At 43.2% G+C, this 21,046-nt stretch overlaps 1 protein-coding gene across 1 annotated transcript in view; it reads right to left on the bottom strand.

Moving 5' to 3' along the window:
* Window positions 1–1,385: 1,385 nt before the first annotated feature.
* The window catches only part of LOC137429788 (uncharacterized), a 32,176-nt gene continuing 12,515 nt past the window's right edge, over window positions 1,386–21,046 (bottom strand). Inside the window, exons 2-8 of the mRNA XM_068120034.2 lie at window positions 16,394–16,512; window positions 16,120–16,186; window positions 15,770–15,837; window positions 14,880–14,982; window positions 13,769–13,887; window positions 7,490–7,635; window positions 1,386–2,705 (exon numbers count right to left, since the gene is read on the bottom strand). Coding sequence (XP_067976135.1) covers window positions 2,561–2,705; window positions 7,490–7,635; window positions 13,769–13,887; window positions 14,880–14,982; window positions 15,770–15,837; window positions 16,120–16,186; window positions 16,394–16,512 — 767 coding nt within the window. The 3' untranslated portion in view covers window positions 1,386–2,560. The remainder of the gene's footprint in view (window positions 2,706–7,489; window positions 7,636–13,768; window positions 13,888–14,879; window positions 14,983–15,769; window positions 15,838–16,119; window positions 16,187–16,393; window positions 16,513–21,046) is intronic.

The raw sequence follows: 21,046 nt of genomic DNA, 5'->3' as shown, positions 1-21,046 counted from the left end.
TGTCTTTGTTGAAAGAGGCATGTCAATGATTGTCTTTCGCAGCAAGAAGTCAATAACAGGATTATATCACAGGTGGCGTGACAAAATGTAAGGACAGGTACATTTGACGATTGGCTTCACAATCGGGTACATAAGGGTTGTTGCGTTCTGTATTAGTGGAAAACAACTGCTGCACATCTACAAAAGTTATTGTCGCTTCCTCTGGAGATGGTCCGTCAACTTGACAATGCTGTTTGTCATGGAGTGGTGGCTTTACGAAATTCTGGCATGAAACAGCGTGCTATTGCTCGGCAGTATGGCATCACTCAAGGTCAGGTGTCAAAGATCTTGAAACGAAATGCTCAGAGGGGTGTCCCTACTCCAATACCGAGGCCAGGACGTCCACGCATAACCACAAGGAGAGATGATCGCCAGCTGCACCGGTTAGTCTGCAATGGCCGTACCAAGTCAGCTAATCGGCTTAGGGCAGAGTGGCAGCAACTGACAAATGTGCCTGTATCCAGAAGGCTAGTCAACCAACGACTGGTTCAAGCAGGCAATCGTGCCAGGCGTCCCCTGAGAAAGCCACGCCTGACCAGACAACACAGCCAGCGCCGATTGCAGTGGGCCAGAGAGCACCGTCAATGGCAGCCAGGACACTGGAATCACATGACCTTCAGCGACGAGTCTAGATTTCTGGTCTCTCGTCAAGATGGCCGCGTCTGAGTGCGCAGACAAGTGCATGAAGCCCACAACGAAGATTGTATAGTGCCAAGAGTCCAAGCTGGAGGTGGTGGGGTGACCGTTTGGGCTGCTTTTCATGCAGGGGGCAAAACTGACCTGGTTGTTCTGAATTGGAAACCTGAACCAGTTCAAGTACAGGGTCATTCTGGAAGAAACATTGCTTCCATTTGCTCGTGCAGCCTTTCGAGTAAACTTTGTCTTCCAAGATGACAATGCATGGCCTCATCATGCTCGCATGATCCAACACTTTCTTGCTGACCGTGGTGTAGAGCATATGGAGTGGCTTGCCATGTCCCCGGATATGAATCTGATAGAGAACTTGTGGGCAGAATTAACGCATCAAATCGACCACTTGGACCAGCAGCCGTCCTCTGTGCGTGAATTGCAGCAGACTATTGTCACTGCATGGCAAGCGATTCCTGTCCAAACCTTGGCAAATCTCGTGAACAGCATGCCTCGACGTGTACGTGCTCTCCTGAATGCTCGTGGGGGTTACACGAAGTACTGAACTGTAATTTTACTGTCCGTAATCCCAGTCATAATTTAGCTTTTGTTTTTGTTGAAATTTTTTTTGGCTAATGTGCAAAATAAAGAGATACTTCTGGAAAACGTACAGAAGTTTAACACTACTGTCCATGAATTGAGTTCGATATCAGTTTACATCACTTTCAAGGATCAATTTATTTGCTTGGAAATGTCAAATGTGGTTTTTGTTTCTTTTAAAGGTCACATTAACAAAATCTAGAATAATTTCAACATAATTCCAATGAACTTTTGGTTCTAAGTCATCTTGAAAAGTAAGTTCACCCCCACAAAAAAAAATTCCATATTAAATGCCAAGTCTGTATATGGCAGACAACCTATCCCTAACACGCATCCTCAATATAGTTGAAAAAGTCAAGGCCTGGTGTTTTAAATTATGTATTAACCCCCCCCCCCTCCCCTCCAAAAAAACATTATACACACATAAACCAAAAAAAAAACACACATACAAAAAGACAAATAAATATATAAATAGTGCAAGTGTGGAATACAATTATATTGGAGGGTCAAGTTATTTGTCTCATCTAACAGTCGTGTGTGTGTGTGTGTGTGTGTGTGTGTGTGTGTGTGTGTGCGTGTGTGTCAGCAGCTCAACTATGAGCCTCAAATGCTGTAAAATAAATAAATAAAACAGTGCGAGTAATATTGCAGAGTATGGAATCGTCATCATGTTTTCACGTAAAACTGTGCGATATTCGTACGAGAATGACAGCACAATATGGTACAAGTTGTCTCGTCACTAGTTTGAAACCATTCACGTCCTTCATACACGATTTTTTTGCAACAGTTTTTACCACATTGTGCAGTCATTCTCGTAGGAATGTCACATTATTTGAGACCTTCACCAAGCAAGAACCTCGGGCCCTGACTATTCCATAACGGTGCACCCTTGTAGTGGTGGGGCAGCTATCTTATAACAGCACAATTACAAACACTACACATGGGGAATTCGGGTACTAAGTGGTTAACATATGACTGACTATGTGACTCGCACTTGCCTTGCAATATCACACATGACACAATTATTTTACACACATGCACTATTAGTGACTTCGTTAATTAACTTTTCCTCAAGTACACAAAAACAAAACTATCAAGTCTTCAAGGGTTACCCTAACCCTAACCAGGTCGTAATCCTCTTCCCTCCAGGTCTTCAAGGCAGCTGTTCACCACCATCTCAGATCATCCAAATCCATGATCTTTTCAGCCCCCGTTAACTCCACCCCGAGCCCTCCTCCTTCCAAATTTCCAGTTTTTTCCACCCTGAGAGTTTTTTTTGCAATGCATTCATTTTTCACTTTGCATCTGCTCTTCTTGAAAAAGCACCACTATGATCAGAAAACGGCAACACGGCCGCGATGGCTGGTGAGAGACCATCGGAGAGCTCGTACGGAAGAGAGCGGACAGTACGCAGCAATCCACCCGTCATCTTGCACAGCCTGAGGATACATAATTCTGCATCATACACCAACTTCGATGCAAATACCACGAGCAAATATACACCTATGAACATACCTTGTTGGTTAAATAATATCTGGATAGCTTCAATGCTCATCTTGACCAAAAAAATATAATCATAATCAATTGAATGATCATAAAAAATTGTATGATAGTTTCAGTTATCCAATTCTTAATATGGCTGATCAATATATATATTTCATTTATAAATATTGCATTTACCAAATGCTTTTTGTTTTTGACAAAAGGAAGCCTCACATTGGTTTGGGGTTTGTAGCATTCATTAGGCCTTTCGTCATATTTGATGTCTCTTTTTTCCAGGTTATCTAACTGCCTGTGAAGCCTTGTGCCATTATCCAAAAAGGGGTGTTTTGGGCCTTTCTATATTCAACAGTCCATTTGAATCCAGCTCCATCGACAATATAAAAGAGCTCAGTCTCGGCGTGCCTGCATGCGTGCGTCTGTCCATCCATCCGTCAACAATTGTCCTATAGGGGTTTATACGCTGCACATATTCCTCCATCTTCTTTCTTCTTCTTCGCGTATAATAATGGTGAGTCTCATTCAATCCCGTTTCATATATCGATTAGATTCGGAAAACGCTTGCTATATAGATACATTTTAAAAAATCAACATTTCCATTTTATTCATACAACAGTAATAAATCGCCCTATGAAACAGTATTTCTGATTTTACACCGCCTTTTAACACTCTATTTGCAATACAGGTGAGAAAAGGATGTGAACAAAAAAGGAGCTGATATTTCAATAATTTATTCGCACGATTTTTAAAGGGTGAAAGTAAATTTTTATTTATTTCTCTTAAAATCTGCCTTAAAACCTATCCTCTCCTGCCCCCAAATTATTTGTCTGCCTCCCTAAATCTTGGCCTTCGGCTCTGCTGTAGGTGTTTCCCCCCTCTATATGCTATTCCTTTTGTCTGTTGTGTCCTGATCCATTCAGTGTACTTGCACTATCTGTTCCACAAGCCTCAACTATGCGTACAAAAAAGCGAAAGTGGGGTTAAGCAATTGGTTCATGTCCATCCATCTGTCTGTCTGTTTGTAACCATTGGTTTATGATCAAGAACAAGTTATTCAAATTGAATGTTGTATTTTGGACAAATTAGAACATGAATCGGAAAACAAACTTGCAGTTTAGCAGGACTTTGTCTCTGAATTCCTCCCGACTGCACATACGCAGAGAGGAGTGAGTTTTTATTTTACTCTGTCTGCCTGCCTTGGCAGTCAAACAAAATTGAAAATCATTCCAAACAGGAGTAATTTATTAAGATTGATGTATATACCTCAACACTGCATGGGGTATCATGTTCTATAAACTCTCTAGTTTTATACAGTATTGAACATAAATGGTTGTGTTCAGAGGGTCTTGTCATATGAACCGAAATTTATATTTATTCAATGTCTAATACTCAATTAGAGTGCTGTTAAGTCAAATATTACTGCACAACAAATTTGTTCATTTTAGTGCGATCGCTCGATTTCCAGCACATTCCATGAGAGGATTCTCTGATTTAAACTTTGTTAATAAGCTAAAAACAACATCCTCAGTTTACTTCTACAATTGTGGCTGTGTCCTACTTTAACTTCTCTTCAACAATTTAAATTACTTTATAACTTTACTGCAACTGCAATATACAGTCACGTGAAAAAGTAAGTACACCCCATGTAAAGTTTAGACTTTTTCAACATATTTCAACGAATCAACGTACAGCTATTTTATCTTCATTTCAACAATATTGAAAGATAAAGGTGATATACTAGAACAAATATCATGAAACATTTACATTTTGTAGTCCATTGTATAATTTAAATAAACATAAATGCAAATTTCGCATGTGGAAAAAGTAAGTACACCCCATGAAATGTTTTTAAAATCTTTTTAACATATGTGCACATATCAACATTTGATCTTCATTCAAACAGTATCCACAGATGAAGGTGATCTAATTGAACAAAAAACAATAATAAATTGACTTTGCAATCATTTATTCAACAAAAAATTGATGCACAGCATGCACAATTGCATGCACAGCTCGTTTCAAATCCCCCCACAACATCTCGATGGGATTTAGATCCGGGCTTTGACTTGGCCATTCCAGAACCCTCCAGTTCTTTCTTTTCAGCCATTCCTTGGTGGATTTACTGGTATGTTTAGGGTCATTGTCATGTTGCAAGGTCCACCTTCGGTTGAGCTTCAACTTTCCGACAGATGGCCTCCCATTATCCTCAAGCACCCTCTGGTACAATGAAGAATTCATAGTGGATTATATGATGGTGAGCTGCCCAGGCCCTGATGCAGCAAAGCTGCCCCAAACCATAATATTTCCACCACCATGCTTTACAGTTGGTATCAGGTTCTTGTGGTCAAATGCTGTCTTTGGTTTTCGCCAAACATGTCTTCTGCTGCTGTGGCCAAATAGCTCTACCTTTGACTCATCTGTCCAGGGCACATTGTTCCAGAAGTGCTGGTCTTTGCCTCGGTGTTCATTGGCAAACTTTAGTCTTCCCCTGATGTTCTTTCTGGACAGCAAAGGTTTCCTTCTGGCACACCTCCCATGTAGATCAAATTTGTGCAGCCTCTTTCTAATGGTAGACTCGTGCACTTTGACATCAACAGTGGCAAGAGCTACCTGAAAGTCCCGTGATGACATTCTGGGGTTCGTAGAGACTTCTTTCAGCATCTTGCGGTCTGCTCTCGGGCTGAACTTGCTGGGGCGGCCTGGCATGAACAAGTGGCAGTTGTTTGGAATCTTCTCCACTTGTAGATGATCTTCCGGACAGTTGAATGATTGATTTCAAATTGTTTGGAGATCTTTTTAAATCCCTTCCCAGACTCGTAGGCATCTATAACCTTCTTTCTGAAGGCCTCAGAGAGCTCTTTTGATCTAGGCATGGTGATGCCACACACTTCAACAACAAAGAGCAAACCAAACTAAATGTCTGAGGTTTAAATAAAACAGGTTCCTCCAAGATCCTCTCGAACGATGTTCTCATCATTTGCACCTGAGCTGGTGCACCTGATTCTAATTTTAGGTATTTGAAGTAGTGATAAATGTAGGGGTGTACTTACTTTTTCCACATGCGAAATTTGCATTTATGTTTATTTAAATTATACAATGGACTACAAAATGTAAATGTTTCATGATATTTATTATATTATATCACCGTTATCTATCAATATTGTTGAAATGAAGATCAAATAGCTGTATGTTGAAATATGTTGAAAAAGTCCAAACTTTACATGGGGTGTACTTACTTTTTCACGTGACTGTATGCTATGACATCTGTTTCTTTTTTGAGATCAATCGAAATGTTATATAAGTGTAAAAAGTAACTTATAGGAAACAAATTAAAAACAGCACATTGATGCAATGAAAGTCAAAACAAAAGCACACAGACAAATTCCTTTGCAGCAAACGATCAAAACCTTGTGTACGATGGAAGTCATTTTGACATTGCCAGCAAATGTGCTTTATATTTGTTGGCAATGTAAAACTGTTTTTTCTAAAGCAATGTGAAACTGCTTTCTTGTGAAGCACAAGACGCAGGAGAATTCAGGGATGCCGGGCGTCATTAGGGCACTGCCATCGCGTTTATGCGACCTACCCAACTGGATGACAGCAAGGAGCTTTATAGTATTGCCAACTTCAAAATAACAAATTCACCTTTGAAATACAGATTACAGAGGAGTGGAGTTTGAAATAAATTGCACTATTCCAAATTGTATATATATATATATATATATATATATATATATATATATATATATATATATATATATATATATATATATATATGTCTGTCTGTCTGTCTGTCTCTCTTCCACTTCTCTTCCTCTTTCTCTTCTCTTTCTCCTCTCTTCCCTCTCTCTTCTCTCTCTCTTCCCTCTCTCTCCCCTCTCTCTTCCCTCTCTCTTCCTTCTTTCATCTCTCTCTCTGTTTTCTCTGTGGCTTTCTTTGTTTTTTTTTAGGCACGGCCACATCTTTGAAGCTACAAACTCCAAATTTGGGGTACAAATACAACTTTGTGTGTGGGGTAACATGGGCTATGTGGCTGAGGCCTCACGCAGGAGAGTGGGGGACCGGGGGAAGTAAATTCTCTATGTAAATGTGTACCGTGTAGCGCCACCTGGTGGTGGTGGCAGAGTATTACAATTCCCTATTTTACCTGGGCAACACTGAGGTTAAAGCACTCTTCACACAGGTAAATTTGTCCTCCTTCCCTTCTCCCCCACCCCAAAACTGAGGAGACTGTCAAAGCCCTCCTCCCCAAAAGATATACTGTAAATACAGTATATCCCTCCCCTCTCTTTCCCCCACTTTCCCCCTATTTTTCTCCTTCCTTCCCACGATTCTCCCCTACCCCTCCCCCTTCCCTACTACTCCTCACCCCTCCCATTCTCCATCCCCCCAAGCAATTCCGGGTACTTCAGCTAGTTGCATATAAAATGAACCAAACATAAAGTGGGGCATACATGATATGTCATGTAGATCTACTTATCTGCATTGTCTCTGATTTTACCAGTTTGCTGCACTGCAGCTTCATTGCATTTCTTGGATTTAACAGCATGGTATGGCTTAGGCATAACATTATTAAAGAAAATAAAATCGCAAAAGACACGAGTCATGACAGGAGAGTATCATACACAACCATCCAAAGAGTTACGAGTCCAATGGGTGATGTTGCAAATTTTTCAGGAGACAGAAATAAAAATATAAAGAAATAAATTCGAAGGAAAAATACCAAGAAACGTGTTCTTCGGGCAAAACAGGCTTTGCCGTGCTATTCGCTTCCTGCTGGAGACTGCTATTGATTGTGGAGAAGTTTGCTTCAATATCACGACAATAGCTGTTCAGTAGAATGGAATCAGGAAACTGTTGAAGTGCTCGCTTGGGAGGGGAAAGGAACACCCAACAGCAAGTAAATATAAAAATATGAGTTTCCTTACAAGGAACCTCAATGCAGGAGGTCATTTGGTCCATTAAGCTGGCGCAATGGTTGCATCATATGGTCGTTTTGCCTGGTGTTGGCTTAACGGTTAACGTGGCTGGCTTAAGATCCCAGGGTCTTGAGTTCAAGCCCCTGTCATGTCATTGAATTAACACCAGGTGGGTCGACTCAGCCTGTCATCCTTCCGAGGTCGGCAAAATGAGTACCAGCTAGCTGGTAAGGGGGCATTGCCTCAGCAGCACAGCCACGCCCCCAGAAAATGATGCAGCCAAGCAGCCACCTGCTGCATTAACAAAAAAAAAAAAAAAAAAATGTTTATTTATGCTCTATCCCTTTTAAATGCTGAATATGAAGCAAGGAAGCAGCACATTTTTAAGTCCTTGGTATAACTCCAGGCCGGGGTTCAAACCGCCAACCTCCTTGACTCAGATGGGATGCTCTAACCATTATGCAACTAAATCTGGTCATATACTTAAAGCCAAAGTAGCTTTATTTGCTTTAACCTTGTACTTACTTCACAACCCATATACGTGTCACCATCTACGACAATAAATAAGCTGCTATATATGCTGCTATATATGCTTGTGAGCACAATAAATCTGAAATATTGTGACTCGTTTGGGTGATACAGATCATATGGCACAAGTGCGCAAATCAAAGCATAAATGCAAGTGATAAATTTTTGACTTTTCACCAAGATATATTAAAACAAGTCGATATACTAAAATACGCAATTTGGTGTCTGTCTGTTTATCTGACCCCGATACATTCGATTGTTACTTATCCAATCTCAACCAAACTTGACAGGAAGACTAAAGGTCGCACCATGGAGGTTGTAGAGACGTCATTTGTCCCTCCCTTCCCAAGGGGGTTTTCCGCCTTTGCAGAAATTGGCTGTGTTAAGATGAGATGTATAGATAGCTTATCATGGTGTTTTTCCATGACCGCTTCTAATAACAAAAGTAATAACAACACTATTGACAATAGCATAATATTAATGTTTTTACAAAACAAGATTCATACTAATAATATCTCCCAACCCCAAGGGGGGTTTCCTTCTTGGACAAAACGCCATGTCAATGTGTTTAAAAAGATTTTCTGTTCTGTTCTGTTCAATACCCGGTCCCTCAACAACAAAAGCCTCATCCTGAACGACTACATTCTGGATAATAAACTGGACTTTCTCTGTCTCACTGAAACCTGGCAACAACCTCTGGACTACTTCTCACTCAACCTCACTACACCCAATGGATATTCTTATATCAATAAACCACGCTCGGAGGGCCGAGGTGGTGGAATTGCCGTAATTCACCGACAAGACATCAAGACCAGCCTCATCTCCATCTCATCTGCTCCATCATTTGAACACCTGGCTTTTAAACTCTCTGGTCACACACAGTCAGTCATGGCTGTCGTCTACCGCCCTCCCAAACCACACCCATCATTCCTGTCTGACTTCTACTTTCTGACCCAGCTCTGTTCCCTCTCCCCCTCAATCCTCCTCCTCAGTGATTTAAATATCCACATGGACTCCACTGACTCCACAATAACCACTGACTTCACTGATTTACTCACCTGCTTTAACCTCACTCAACATGTCAACTTTCCTACCCATAACCGTGGTCACATTCTGGACCTTGTCTGCTCTACTGGATTAATTTTGCACCATCTCTCTGGCTCTGACCTCACCCTCTCTGACCACTTAGCCATCACTATGACCATCAACATCCCCACCCCAGCACCAAGGCATTATCGCACTATCAACTTCCGTAAGCTAAACGCCCTTTCACCTACCTCATTCTCATCCACCCTTTCTGAAAAAATGTCCACTTCTCCCTTCGTTGACCTCCACACCCCTTCTGACCTCACTGACTACTACAACCACACTCTCTCCTCCTGCCTTGACCAGCTTGCGCCTATAAAAACCAAAACAGTTTCTTTCACCCATTCTGCTCCCTGGTTTACCCCTGAACTCCGCCTGATGAAAACTCGTGCTCGCCAACTTGAAAGACTCCGCAATAAAACAGGTCTCACAATTCACTCCCAAGCCTACAAGGACCACCTACAACACTACAAAGATGCCCTCTCCCGTGCCCGCTCCGCCTACTACTCTCAAATTATCCACTCTGGCTCCGGAAACCCAAAAGCACTCTTCTCTACAATAAACAAACTCCTCAGCCCCCTGAACACCACCACCCAGTCATTCACAGTAGACAACTGCATCTCCTTCCTTTCATTCTTCCAATGCAAAATTGACAACATCTACAACAGCTTAACCACCACTGCACCCGCTCCCCCTCAAACCACCTGCCCCTCTCCCCCTCAAACCACCTGCCCCCCCTTATCCTGCCAACCCCTGTCTCAATTCTCCCCAGTCTCCCCTACTGACCTCTCTGAACTCCTCATAGGAATGAAAACTGCCACCTGCACTCTTGACCCCATCCCCTCCAGCTTTGTCAAGGCCTCTCTTCCTGCTCTCTCTCCACTTATCACTGCAACAATAAACTCCTCCCTGTCTACAGGCATCGTCCCACCATCCCTCAAAATTGCTGCTGTTACCCCCATTCTGAAAAAACCTGGACTCAACCCTGACACCCTAAATAACTTCAGACCCATCTCCAACCTACCCTTTCTGTCAAAAGTTTTGGAACGCGCTGTAGCCACTCAACTCAAACATCACCTCTCTGCCAATAACCTGTATGAAACATTCCAATCCGGATTCCGCTCCAACCACAGTACTGAAACTGCTCTCCTCAAAATCACCAACGACCTTCTCCTCTCTTCTGACGCTGGCAACCTCAACATTCTCATCCTCCTCGACCTCAGCGCCGCCTTTGACACCATCAATCACACCATCCTCCTCACCCGACTTGAAACCACCTTTAACATTACCGGCACTGCCCTCTCTTGGATCAAATCATACCTCTCTGACAGACGCCAGTTAATCTCCATCAATAACTGCAAATGCCCCACTGCTCCCCTCCCCCAAGGTGTCCCCCAAGGTTCAGTTCTTGGCCCCATCCTCTTCATCCTGTACCTGTCCCCCCTTGGTCACTTAATCCGCCGTCATGGTCTCCAATTCCACTGCTTCGCCGATGACATCCAGATTTTCATCTCCACCAAGTCCATCTCCACCGCCACTCACTCTATCCTGACAAACTGCATCACTGAAATAAAATCCTGGCTTCAAATGAACTTCCTCAAACTTAACTATGATAAATCTGAAATAGTCATCATTGGCCCAAAAACGCTCACCAAATCCACCCATAACTTTGCCCTCAACATCGACGGTTTCCCAGTATCCACCTCCCCTCACATCCGGAATCTTGGCATCATCTTTGACCAAACCCTCTCCTTCGACAAATACACTAAACAGATCACAAAGACAGCCTTCTTTCACCTGAAAAACATCGCCCGTCTCCGTCCATCCCTCTCCTCCGTGGCTGCAGAAACCCTCATCCACGCCTTCATCACCTCCCGTCTGGACTACTGCAACAGCCTCCTCTATGGTTCACCCTCAATAATCACCAATAAACTCCAATACATTCAGAACTCCGCTGCCTGTCTACTCACCCATTCCCGGACCCGTGACCACATCACCCCCGTCCTTTACAAGCTTCACTGGCTCCCCATCCCCCAGAGAATCCAGTACAAAATCCTCTTGACCTACAAAGTCCTCCATAACCTGGCTGACCTCCTCTCCAGACACACTCCCACCCGCAACCTCTGCTCTGCTGGTACCAACCTCCTGACCCCCCCCCCCCATCCGGACCAAATTCAGATCCTGGGGGGACAGGGCCTTCTCCATCGCTGCTCCCACCCTCTGGAACTCACGACCTCGCACCATCAGAGACTCCTCCTCACTCACCACATTCAAAACATCACTCAAGACCCACCTGTTCAACACTGCATTCAACATTTAACCCACAGCATTTAACCCCTGACTATCTTTTCTCCTTCTCCTTCCTTTTGCTTTGATTATTTACCTATTGATTTTTGTCTTTTTGCACTTGTTTTTTGTACTCTGTCAAAGCGTCTTTGGGCTTCTTGAAAAGCGCTATATAAAATAAATGTATTATTATTATTATTATTATTATTTCGTGGTGTTTCGTGAGGCACCCCTACCAGGAGTATAAAATATGATAAACCATGAACACAAATGATTACCGTTTTAAACAGTCGCTACTGTTGTTTAACACTAAAATTAAAGGGAGAAAACCTGACGTTATTGAGGTATTATTTGCTTATCGCACCCCCCACAGACTAATGGACCCGAGCCTAGATCTACTGTAATCTACATACCCCAGAGGGGATAAGAGCATGACCCTTCCTCCTGCTCTCGTAGGGATTAAAACCATCTTCAGGCATAGCCTGGCGTTGGCTTAGCGGTTAGGGTGCTGACTAGGGATCCTAGGATCCTATGTTCGAATCCCGGTCGATCGCTGAATTAACGCCAGGGGGGTTGACAGCCTGTCATCCTTCCGAGGTCGGCAAATTGAGTACCAGTTCACTGGTAATTCCCTGTGTGTCGCAAAATCCAACTAACAGGGTTGGTGGCAAGAAGGGCATCCGGCCATAAAACATTGCTTCAAAAAGGGGACCACAGTGCCCGAAAAATCTCAACCCCTGCTCTGCGGGGAAAAATGGCCTCGAAAGGTGGTTCATCTTCAGGCATGATACCTAACAGAAAAAGAAGCAAAAATGAGTTTAAACATCTCACCTTCATCTCAATACACTGCAGAAATCATCAAACTGTGAGGTTATGTGGATGTGATCTTTTTCTTCTAGAAAATAAAAAAAACATGCATATGAGGGTTTATGAAACTTCATACATTTCTCAAGGCCTGCTGCATGAACACGCTTGCCCCCATCGATGTACTAGTGCTTTAGTGAGATCTGCATACGAGTCTTTGGGACAGCTGCGCCGTCATTTAATTACACATGCTTTGATGTCTTTATCAGTTGTACACTTGAAACCATCCAAATGTTTGTTTTTTGGAGCAATCCAAAGAGATTATTGGAATTTCTCATGACGAGGTTGAAGAAAAAGGTCTGTTGTACAAAAACAAACATGGATAGCATAAGGAGAAAATTTGTACCTGGTGGCCTTCCAACCTACCTGGTGGCCTGGTGGCCTTTGGACCTGGTGGCCTGTCGTCACACAATGAGAGCAAATTGTAGTCTTACCATCAGATTGCGTGATGATAAGTCACAATCTTTCTGAATAAATCATTCCCTCTCTTTGGTCATATCCCAGGAACTCTCTTGCATTGGCCACAACAGCTACCTTTTGATAAAAGGTGGTGCTTCGGTACCTGCCTTGCAGTAACCTTTTTACCTCTGCCAAGGTGAATGGAGGCTATGTTTTCACCCTTGTCTGTCTGTTTGTCTATGAACAGGATATCTCAAAAACTTGACATATTGGAACAAACTTTGGTAGAGATGTTGGGTATGTGACAAGGGCGAAATGATGAGATTTTGGTTCAAGTGTGGATACAGATCCAGCCTATCAGTGGGATACAAAATGTAAATTGTCCAGCCTGGGGGAAGTATGTGTGTGTTGTTCCACCAAAAGAACACCAATTCAGCTCAATTCAGAATGACTTTTTTGTGCGAGCAGCGAGCACAATGCCGCTTCCCCAGCCCGCCAACCTGGAAGTGACGTGTACATCCGTATTCACTTGTTATATGTTGTCGACGGTGAGGTCTAGATGTTGCATACATCACAACGTGCTTTGCCTCTACTACTGAGTGCCATTCCAGTTGAATTCTGCAATTCCAATTCTGCAATTTCACACATCGTACGTAATCCGGCGATAATCCAAAAGTTGCTGATCAACATGTTTTTATGTTTGTTTGAGTGACACTAGTTGGTTGCATGTGAGAAGGATCAAGATCGCTCACCAATTTGCAGCCATTTTGAAACTCCCTCCACCATTTAAGCACAAACTATGTGAAACACATGCACCAACAATCATGAAAGCATTTTCAATAATACTGCGTAACCCCCTTCCCCCACCACTCCCCAGCTCACAACAATATTTCACAGCAAAACAATGACATCATACTTACGTAGAGCAAGGCAATGCAAAGGGCAATGTACTTGTGTTGGTTATTGTCCTGCACATGGTCCTGCAGCAGTTGGCTCAACACCAGTAACTGATTCAGTTTGCATATATGTTCAAAGTGCCCTGATAAAAGAAACAAAGATGAGTGGTGTTTGCCCAGTATTGCACAATATTGCCATCTTTTTACAATGTGTGCTTCCCCTTCTCTCCCCATCTTGTTTTCCGCTCCCCCTTTTTATATATTTTGTTTGTCTGGTTGATTTGTTTGTGAAGTGAATGTTAGCTCTTTCACGAGCCTCGATTCAGTATACAAAAAAAAAAAAAAACCCCATTGTTCAGTTTTAGGTAGTAGGTTGTAGACAGCAACCGCTCAGGGTGGTACTACCGTCCTGACTTCGGAGCGTTAAAGTGGTGCCCGGAACCATCTTACACTCTTCATGTCAGGATTACTGGTCTTACTTTCTGTCTCACTCAAACTGCAGCTGCCGGGCCAGCTTCAATCTCTTTTTTTTCGCAAACAAACACCATACACTTTTCATCATACACTCTCCTTCTCTTTTATTTAAGGCCTGGCCTCGATGAGGGCTACAGTATATAGTCCGTACCTGGATCCTTCGACATATAAAAACAAAGTGACTGGTCTGCCACACTGGCTCTTGCTGAACGCTAAAAATCCAATGATGTATTTTGCAAATAGGAAAAAACTGGCAAAACTGGCCAAAAAAATCCAAAAAATGTCAAAACTGGCCAAATTCTATATTCCTGCCCCCAGGCTGCAGGGGGCACTGCATCCTTTGTCCAGCCACATTACCAGAAAAGAATGAATGAATACTGTAAAAGGATACGGTATACACACAAAAAAAGAACGTTGTTGTTTATCAAATTTCTCTTTTTATTGTGATGGTATTCATACTCTTACTTGGCATTGCCACACAAATATAGAGATAGCCACAGGCCATTGCTATGCACGACCACCACCCAAAAGGGCCACTGTGTATGCAATAGTCAAATCGATTTTTACACATGTATAGAGTACCAAAGGTTTATGTTGGACAAAAACGGAAGACAGCACAGGAACAGCATAAAAAAGATACAAGAAAGCTGTAGGAACGTACCATCAATCGCTGGTTTCTCAAGCATTTCAATGGGATGGCCGTGAATGAGGAATACCTCAACACGAGGAAAGAATAAAGATAAACCTTGGCTATCCAAATAGTCCTGAAGAAAATAGTAAAAATAAAAAAACATGCATGATGAATGACACATACAATTGAAAATGAATGAACATGAACTTCAGCTAAGTAGATGAAATTCTAAGTTTACCAAAATAAAATGTGAAAACGTCACATAAAAAACAAGCATATGAGATGGGAGAAAGAATGGAGACCTAGTCTTGATTGTGACGGTGAGTATCGTTCTGTGTCGATTGACAGGTATAACAATGGAATAAACAACATTGATCGGAGCATGCTAACCGGTAACTGCCGTGGGAAGCAAGGAGAGGCTGAGGAAGGGTTATCGCCCTTTTTTGCTCCGACGAAGCATCAAAACTCCCAAAAACGTCAACTTGTCCTCGTTTCCTTTCCCATGACGGATAACATACTTCAATCAATATCCAGTCAATTCGGTCCACTAGACAGGAGAACGGTTTGTTGGTGCACTCTTATTCCCATCATTTAGGACCCTAAGATCTTCAGCCAGCCACCTTAACGGTTAGGACAACACCAGGCTTAGTTATTGGGTTAAGTCATATCAAACCTGAGAATCAGTTTACGCAGGTACTTCACCATCGGATTGTGTGATGACATTTTTCATGGTGAGAAATAACGTTTTGTATATGGAGAGGATTAGCTCCTGCTCTACATATGACGTCACAGAAAATGTGCATCATGGGCATTTTATTGCAACATAAAATGGAAACTCAGAGAAAGGATGGGTCAGAGGAAAGTTAAACAAACACTGATAAACAGTTAAACAAAGAAAATAAGATTGATGATAGTGTCACCTCCAGCTCTGGGACAGGTTTTGGTAGAAACTGTAGAGTTGTTTTCATTTTCTTGATTACCTGGCCGGCTGAAGACACAACAGTGGTAAGAAGGTCTGAAATGCAACATTCGTCAAAGCAAGTTTTGGATGATCCACATATTATGATCCTCTCCACTCACCTCCACTATGACCTGTTCTCACCTTCCAGCCTCCTTTCCTCCATCTTTCCTCTCCCACCTTTTACTCCTTTACCTTCGTCGCTTGCCTTAAATTAATTTATTTAATATCCAGCCACACACAAACACAATACTGAATATAAATGGCAGAAAATAACAAACCAAGTACACCACCTGCCACAGAATGCCATACCTTCCTTTCTAAAGGTCTCCGATTCTGAAGGACTCTCATCAGAGCTGCCGTTTCGTTGGTTTTGCATCTGGAGATAATTTATTAGAACGGGAAACCATTTACAACAAACATTTATTTACTCGATATCAGCAGTCTTCATTCGCAACAAATAAAAGGAAGCTTTTAGGTGAGGAACCAAATATGGTTTAACAAAGCAATACCAATAAAAGTACTTCTTATATAGCAGTAATGGAACCTGCAGGAAAGCTCAATTACCTGAAACTGAATGGCTCACCTGGATCACTTCACTCTTGATGAGCAGATCAAGGAGGAAGCAAAGTCCAAGCATTTCTCGACCAACACCGGTGACATCAGGAAATATCAATCCGCAAGGCTCATGAATATAGATCTGAACTAGTTGGGGGGAGAAAGTTTGGGGTGTGGGGGAAGAAACACGGCATTATAAAAAGTTTTATGAGACACTCTATGAGACTCTTTACCTTCTTTGCCAAACTCTGGAACTCTTTACCTTCTCATGTCTTTCCAAACACTTACTTACGATTTTCTCCTTTTCAAAAAGCAATTTTTTTACTTCCTCAAAAATTCTCAGACAATTCTCTCTTCCTTCATTTTTCTATCAATGTAGCTCTTTTATTTAAGGCCTGGCCTCGATGAGGACTATATAGTCCATGACTGGAGCCTTCAAAATAAAAAAATAAAAAACAAGTCCAGATACATTCAAAGTACACCGCCCCCATGCCAAATAAATAACATCCTCTTGCGCGCGGCATTGCCGGGGGCACCTTCAGCGCCCGGCGATACCACCATGCAGCTCATAGAGACGGTATTGGGTGGGAGAGGTGTACAATAATTCATTGATTAATTGCGTAATTAGAATCAATATATAGGAATCGTAAAATAATTTCTTCATCAATTGGCTTCATCAATTGGTTCAACCACCAGTGTTTCATCCGAAGCGGTAACTTTTTGAAAATTAATGAAATAAGTCATTAATGGAAAAAAAAATGAATTGATTAATCAATAAATAATAAATCGATTAATCAATAAATCCAAAATATCCTTTATAGCCACATCACTTGGTCACTGTAATGTCCGAATATCAGCTTACATGCTCAAAAGGTGCCTGAGATATTGCCCAGATGAAAAAGGAAATACATAAGTGATTAATAATGAAAATAAATAAATAAATAACAAGTACAGATACATTCAAAGTACACGGCCCCCATGCCAAGTAAATAAATATACTCCAGTGCGGCATTGCCGGGGCGCCCCTGGTGCCTGGCAATACTGCCGTGCGACTCATAGAAACTGTATTGGGAGGGGGAGGTGTATAATAATCGATTGATTAATTCCATGATTAAAATCAACAAATAATGATCATACAATATTTTCTTCATCAATAGACGAATATCATACCTAAATCACCATGCTTCATCCGAAACTGTAACTTTTTGATAATTAATTAAACAAGTCATTAATCGAAAATTATTTAATAATTAATTGATTCATCAATAAATAATGAATCGATTAATTGATTAATCAATAAAACAAAAATATCCTTTACAGCAACATCACTTGGTCACTATCGTGTCCAAATATCAGCTTCCTAGCTCAAAAGATGCCTGAGATAATGCCCAGAAGAGAAAGAAAGAAAGAAATGATTAATAATGAAAATAAATAAATAATTATCATTAAATTATTCAATCATTAATCAATTGGCTAATATAATACATAAGCACCACCATTTCATCCGAATCTGTAACTTAAAAAAAAAACAAGAACTAATGAAGTCATTAATTGAATAATCAAATAATTAATTAATCAATAAATCAAAAATAGCCTTTAGAGTCAAATAACTTGGTCATTGTCATGTCCAAATATCAGCTTCCTAACTCAAAAAGTGCTTGAGATAATGCCCAGAAGAGAAAGGAAATATATAAGTACTTAATTAATGATAATAATTAAGTAACTCAGCAATTAATAGATTAATCAAAAAACAAAAAATATCGTTTTTGACAAAGTACTTACTCACTATTGTGCCCAAATTTCAGCTTCCTAGCTCAAAGGATGGCTGAGATATCGCTCGGACAAACAAACAGGAAAACAAGAAAACAAACAACCAGAGTGAAAAACTGAGTACTCCCTTTCAGCGTGCGTCATTGCCGAGCCCCCTTCAGTGCCCAGCAATGATGTTATGCAGCGCCTGGAGATGGCATAGAAAAGGAGCAGTGTGCAATAATCGTAAAATAATTAAATTATGAATCAATTGGCTAATAGAATACCGAAACTACCACCATTTCATCTGAATCTGTAACTTAAAAAAATTAGTTAATTAAGTCATTAATCGAACAATTAAATAATTAATCGATTAATTGATTAATCAAGAAATCAAAAATATGCTTTACAGCCAAATCACTTGGTCATTGTCATGTCCAAATATCAGCTTCCTAGCTCAAAATGTGCCTGAGATATTGCCCAGAAGAACCACATTCAAAGGCCATTTTTTGCCGCAAATCAGGGGTTGGCCTTTTTCGAGCACCGTGGTCCCCTTTTTGAAGCAATGTTTTATGGCCAGATGCCCTTCCTGCCGCCAACCCTGTTAGTCGCCTTTTGGGACACACAGGGAATTACCAGTGAACTGGTACTCAATTTGGCGACCTCGGAAGGATGACAGGCTGATTCAACCTCCCTGGCGTTAATTAAACGATCGACCGGGATTCGAACCCAGGATCCTACGGTCCCAAGCCGGCACCCTAACCACTGAGCTAACATCAAGCCTATATTGCCCAGAAGAGAAGGATGGCTCACAACTCATAAAGGATGGCTGAGATATCGCCTGGACAAACAAACAAACAAACAAACAAGAAAGAAAGAAAGCAAGAAAACAACCGGAGTGAAAACTGAGTACTCCCTTTTAGCATGCGTCTTTGCCGAGCCCCCTTCGGTGCCTGGCAATGACGTAACACAGTGCCTGGAGATGGCATAGGAAAGGAGCGGTGTACAAGAAGGAGTTTGTCCGAAAACAAAACATTTCTCTCAGGGACACACCACTGCTTGTTTCAAAGTACAAGGGATTGTCGTTGGTAGGTTAGCAGCAGTACAGCCAGTGTTTATCATGTGCAGAAAGCAAAATGGGATGCATAGGACACTGAATGAATGAATTTTGAATGAATTTTGAATGAATTTTTTTTCATAGGACACTGATGTGATGATGCCAAAATAAGGGCGAAACCAGGTCGGTAACTGTGAGTTTTTTTTTCATGAAGTTGTGACAGCATCTGAAATAACATCTTTATGATTGGTCTCTGTGGGATGGCTCTTCCAGAGCTTTGCAGACAGTTCGGACGTTGTGGCACTGTGACAGTGATGTCACGACGTTCGGTCATAGGTTGGAGCACTGATTATAAATTATTGTGGCGGACACGAAAGCTCACTGGCGTGAGGGCATCATTCCGCGCACCAAGTGGGCGGCGGCCACGCCCGAGGGGTAGGCGTGGCCGCGGGATATACACCGGGCGCGCAAACCGGAGCGCTCCAGTGCTACAGTGAGCTCTTATAATAAAGACTCTGAAACTTACTGCGTTGTCCGCTTCCTTCTTGTTGTACAAGTAAGCGCGCATAACACCGCGCTTTATTGGTGACCCTCCGACGTTGGATCAGCCATCGCTGACCGACCGAATACGCCATCGCAATGGCAAACAACGCGGTTACGATCAAACTCCCTGAGTTCTGGGAGGCGCAAGCTGAAGTATGGTTCCTGCAGGCGGAAGCCCAGTTCCGACTTCGAGGCATCACGGTGGACGAGACCATGTACTGCCACGTGGTCACCTCCCTCGGGCCCGGCACGGCCGCCCGCGTTGTGTCGGTCCTGAGGAACCCACCGGCCGACGGCAAGTACGAGGCGATCAAGCGTCTCCTCCTCGCCACGTTCGGCCTCACAGTGGATGCTCGGGCCGACCACCTCCTGGACCTCCCCGAGCTCGGTGACACGCGACCGTCGGTCCGCATGGACCATATGCTGTCATTGATGGGCGACGAAACCCCGAACGCTCTATTCTGGGCGTTGTTTCGACGCCAGCTGCCGGCACGAGTCCGCCTTGCGTTGGCCGGTTCTGTGACGACGGAACCCCGAGCTCTCGCTGCCGAGGCCGACAGGTTCTTCGCGGCTTTGGACACCCAGGCGAGTTTTGGCGGGGCCGTCGCGGCTCTCGGGGCTGACCCTGATGCTGATGCACCACACCTCGTGGATCTCGAGGCTGATGCGCATTTCGTGTCCGCCGCCACACCCCGCCCACCGCCGCAGAGAAAACCGCGGCGTCCACCGCCTTCGCCGCAATCCTGGTGTTTTTTCCACGCCAAGTTCGGCCACGAGGCTCGGCAATGTCGCCCGCCGTGCTCATTCGGCAGGTCGGGAAACGCCCGGGCCGGCCCTCGGTAGTGGCACTGAGCGCCGGCCGTGCAAACAGCCTACTGTTCATCACGGACACCTTATCCGGGTGCCGTTACCTGTGCGACATGGGAGCACAGGTGAGTGTCGTTCCCGCCGGTACGTCCGACAAGCAGTCCGCGGGCCGGGGCCCCACGCTGCTTGCTGCCAACGGTACGTCCATTCGCACTTATGGAAAACGCAGCCTTTCTCTGCGGTTCGGAGGGCAGGTTTTCCGGTGGCCGTTCGGCACTGCCGACGTGCCTATGGCACTGCTCGGCGCGGACTTCCTGTGTGCCAATGGTCTACTGGTGGACATCAAGCACAGAAGGCTTGTCCAGGCTGAGACGTTCAGCTAGCTCGCTTGCGCGCTGCCTGCCTCGTTGAGCAGCTCCCGGAGCGGCTCATCGAGCGGCTCGCCGAGTGGCTTGCTGAGCGGTTCGGTTCCGGCCAGGTTCATCTGTACGCTTCCGGCAGTGAACGAATTCACCTGCCTCCTCG

Source organism: Myxine glutinosa, unplaced genomic scaffold (assembly GCF_964187855.1).
Source record: "Myxine glutinosa unplaced genomic scaffold, kmMyxGlut1.1 SCAFFOLD_1769, whole genome shotgun sequence".
NCBI classification, from domain to species: Eukaryota; Metazoa; Chordata; class Myxini; order Myxiniformes; family Myxinidae; genus Myxine; species Myxine glutinosa.
Note: the sequence above shows the minus strand (reverse complement) of the source record. Positions and strands in the feature narration are given on the sequence as shown.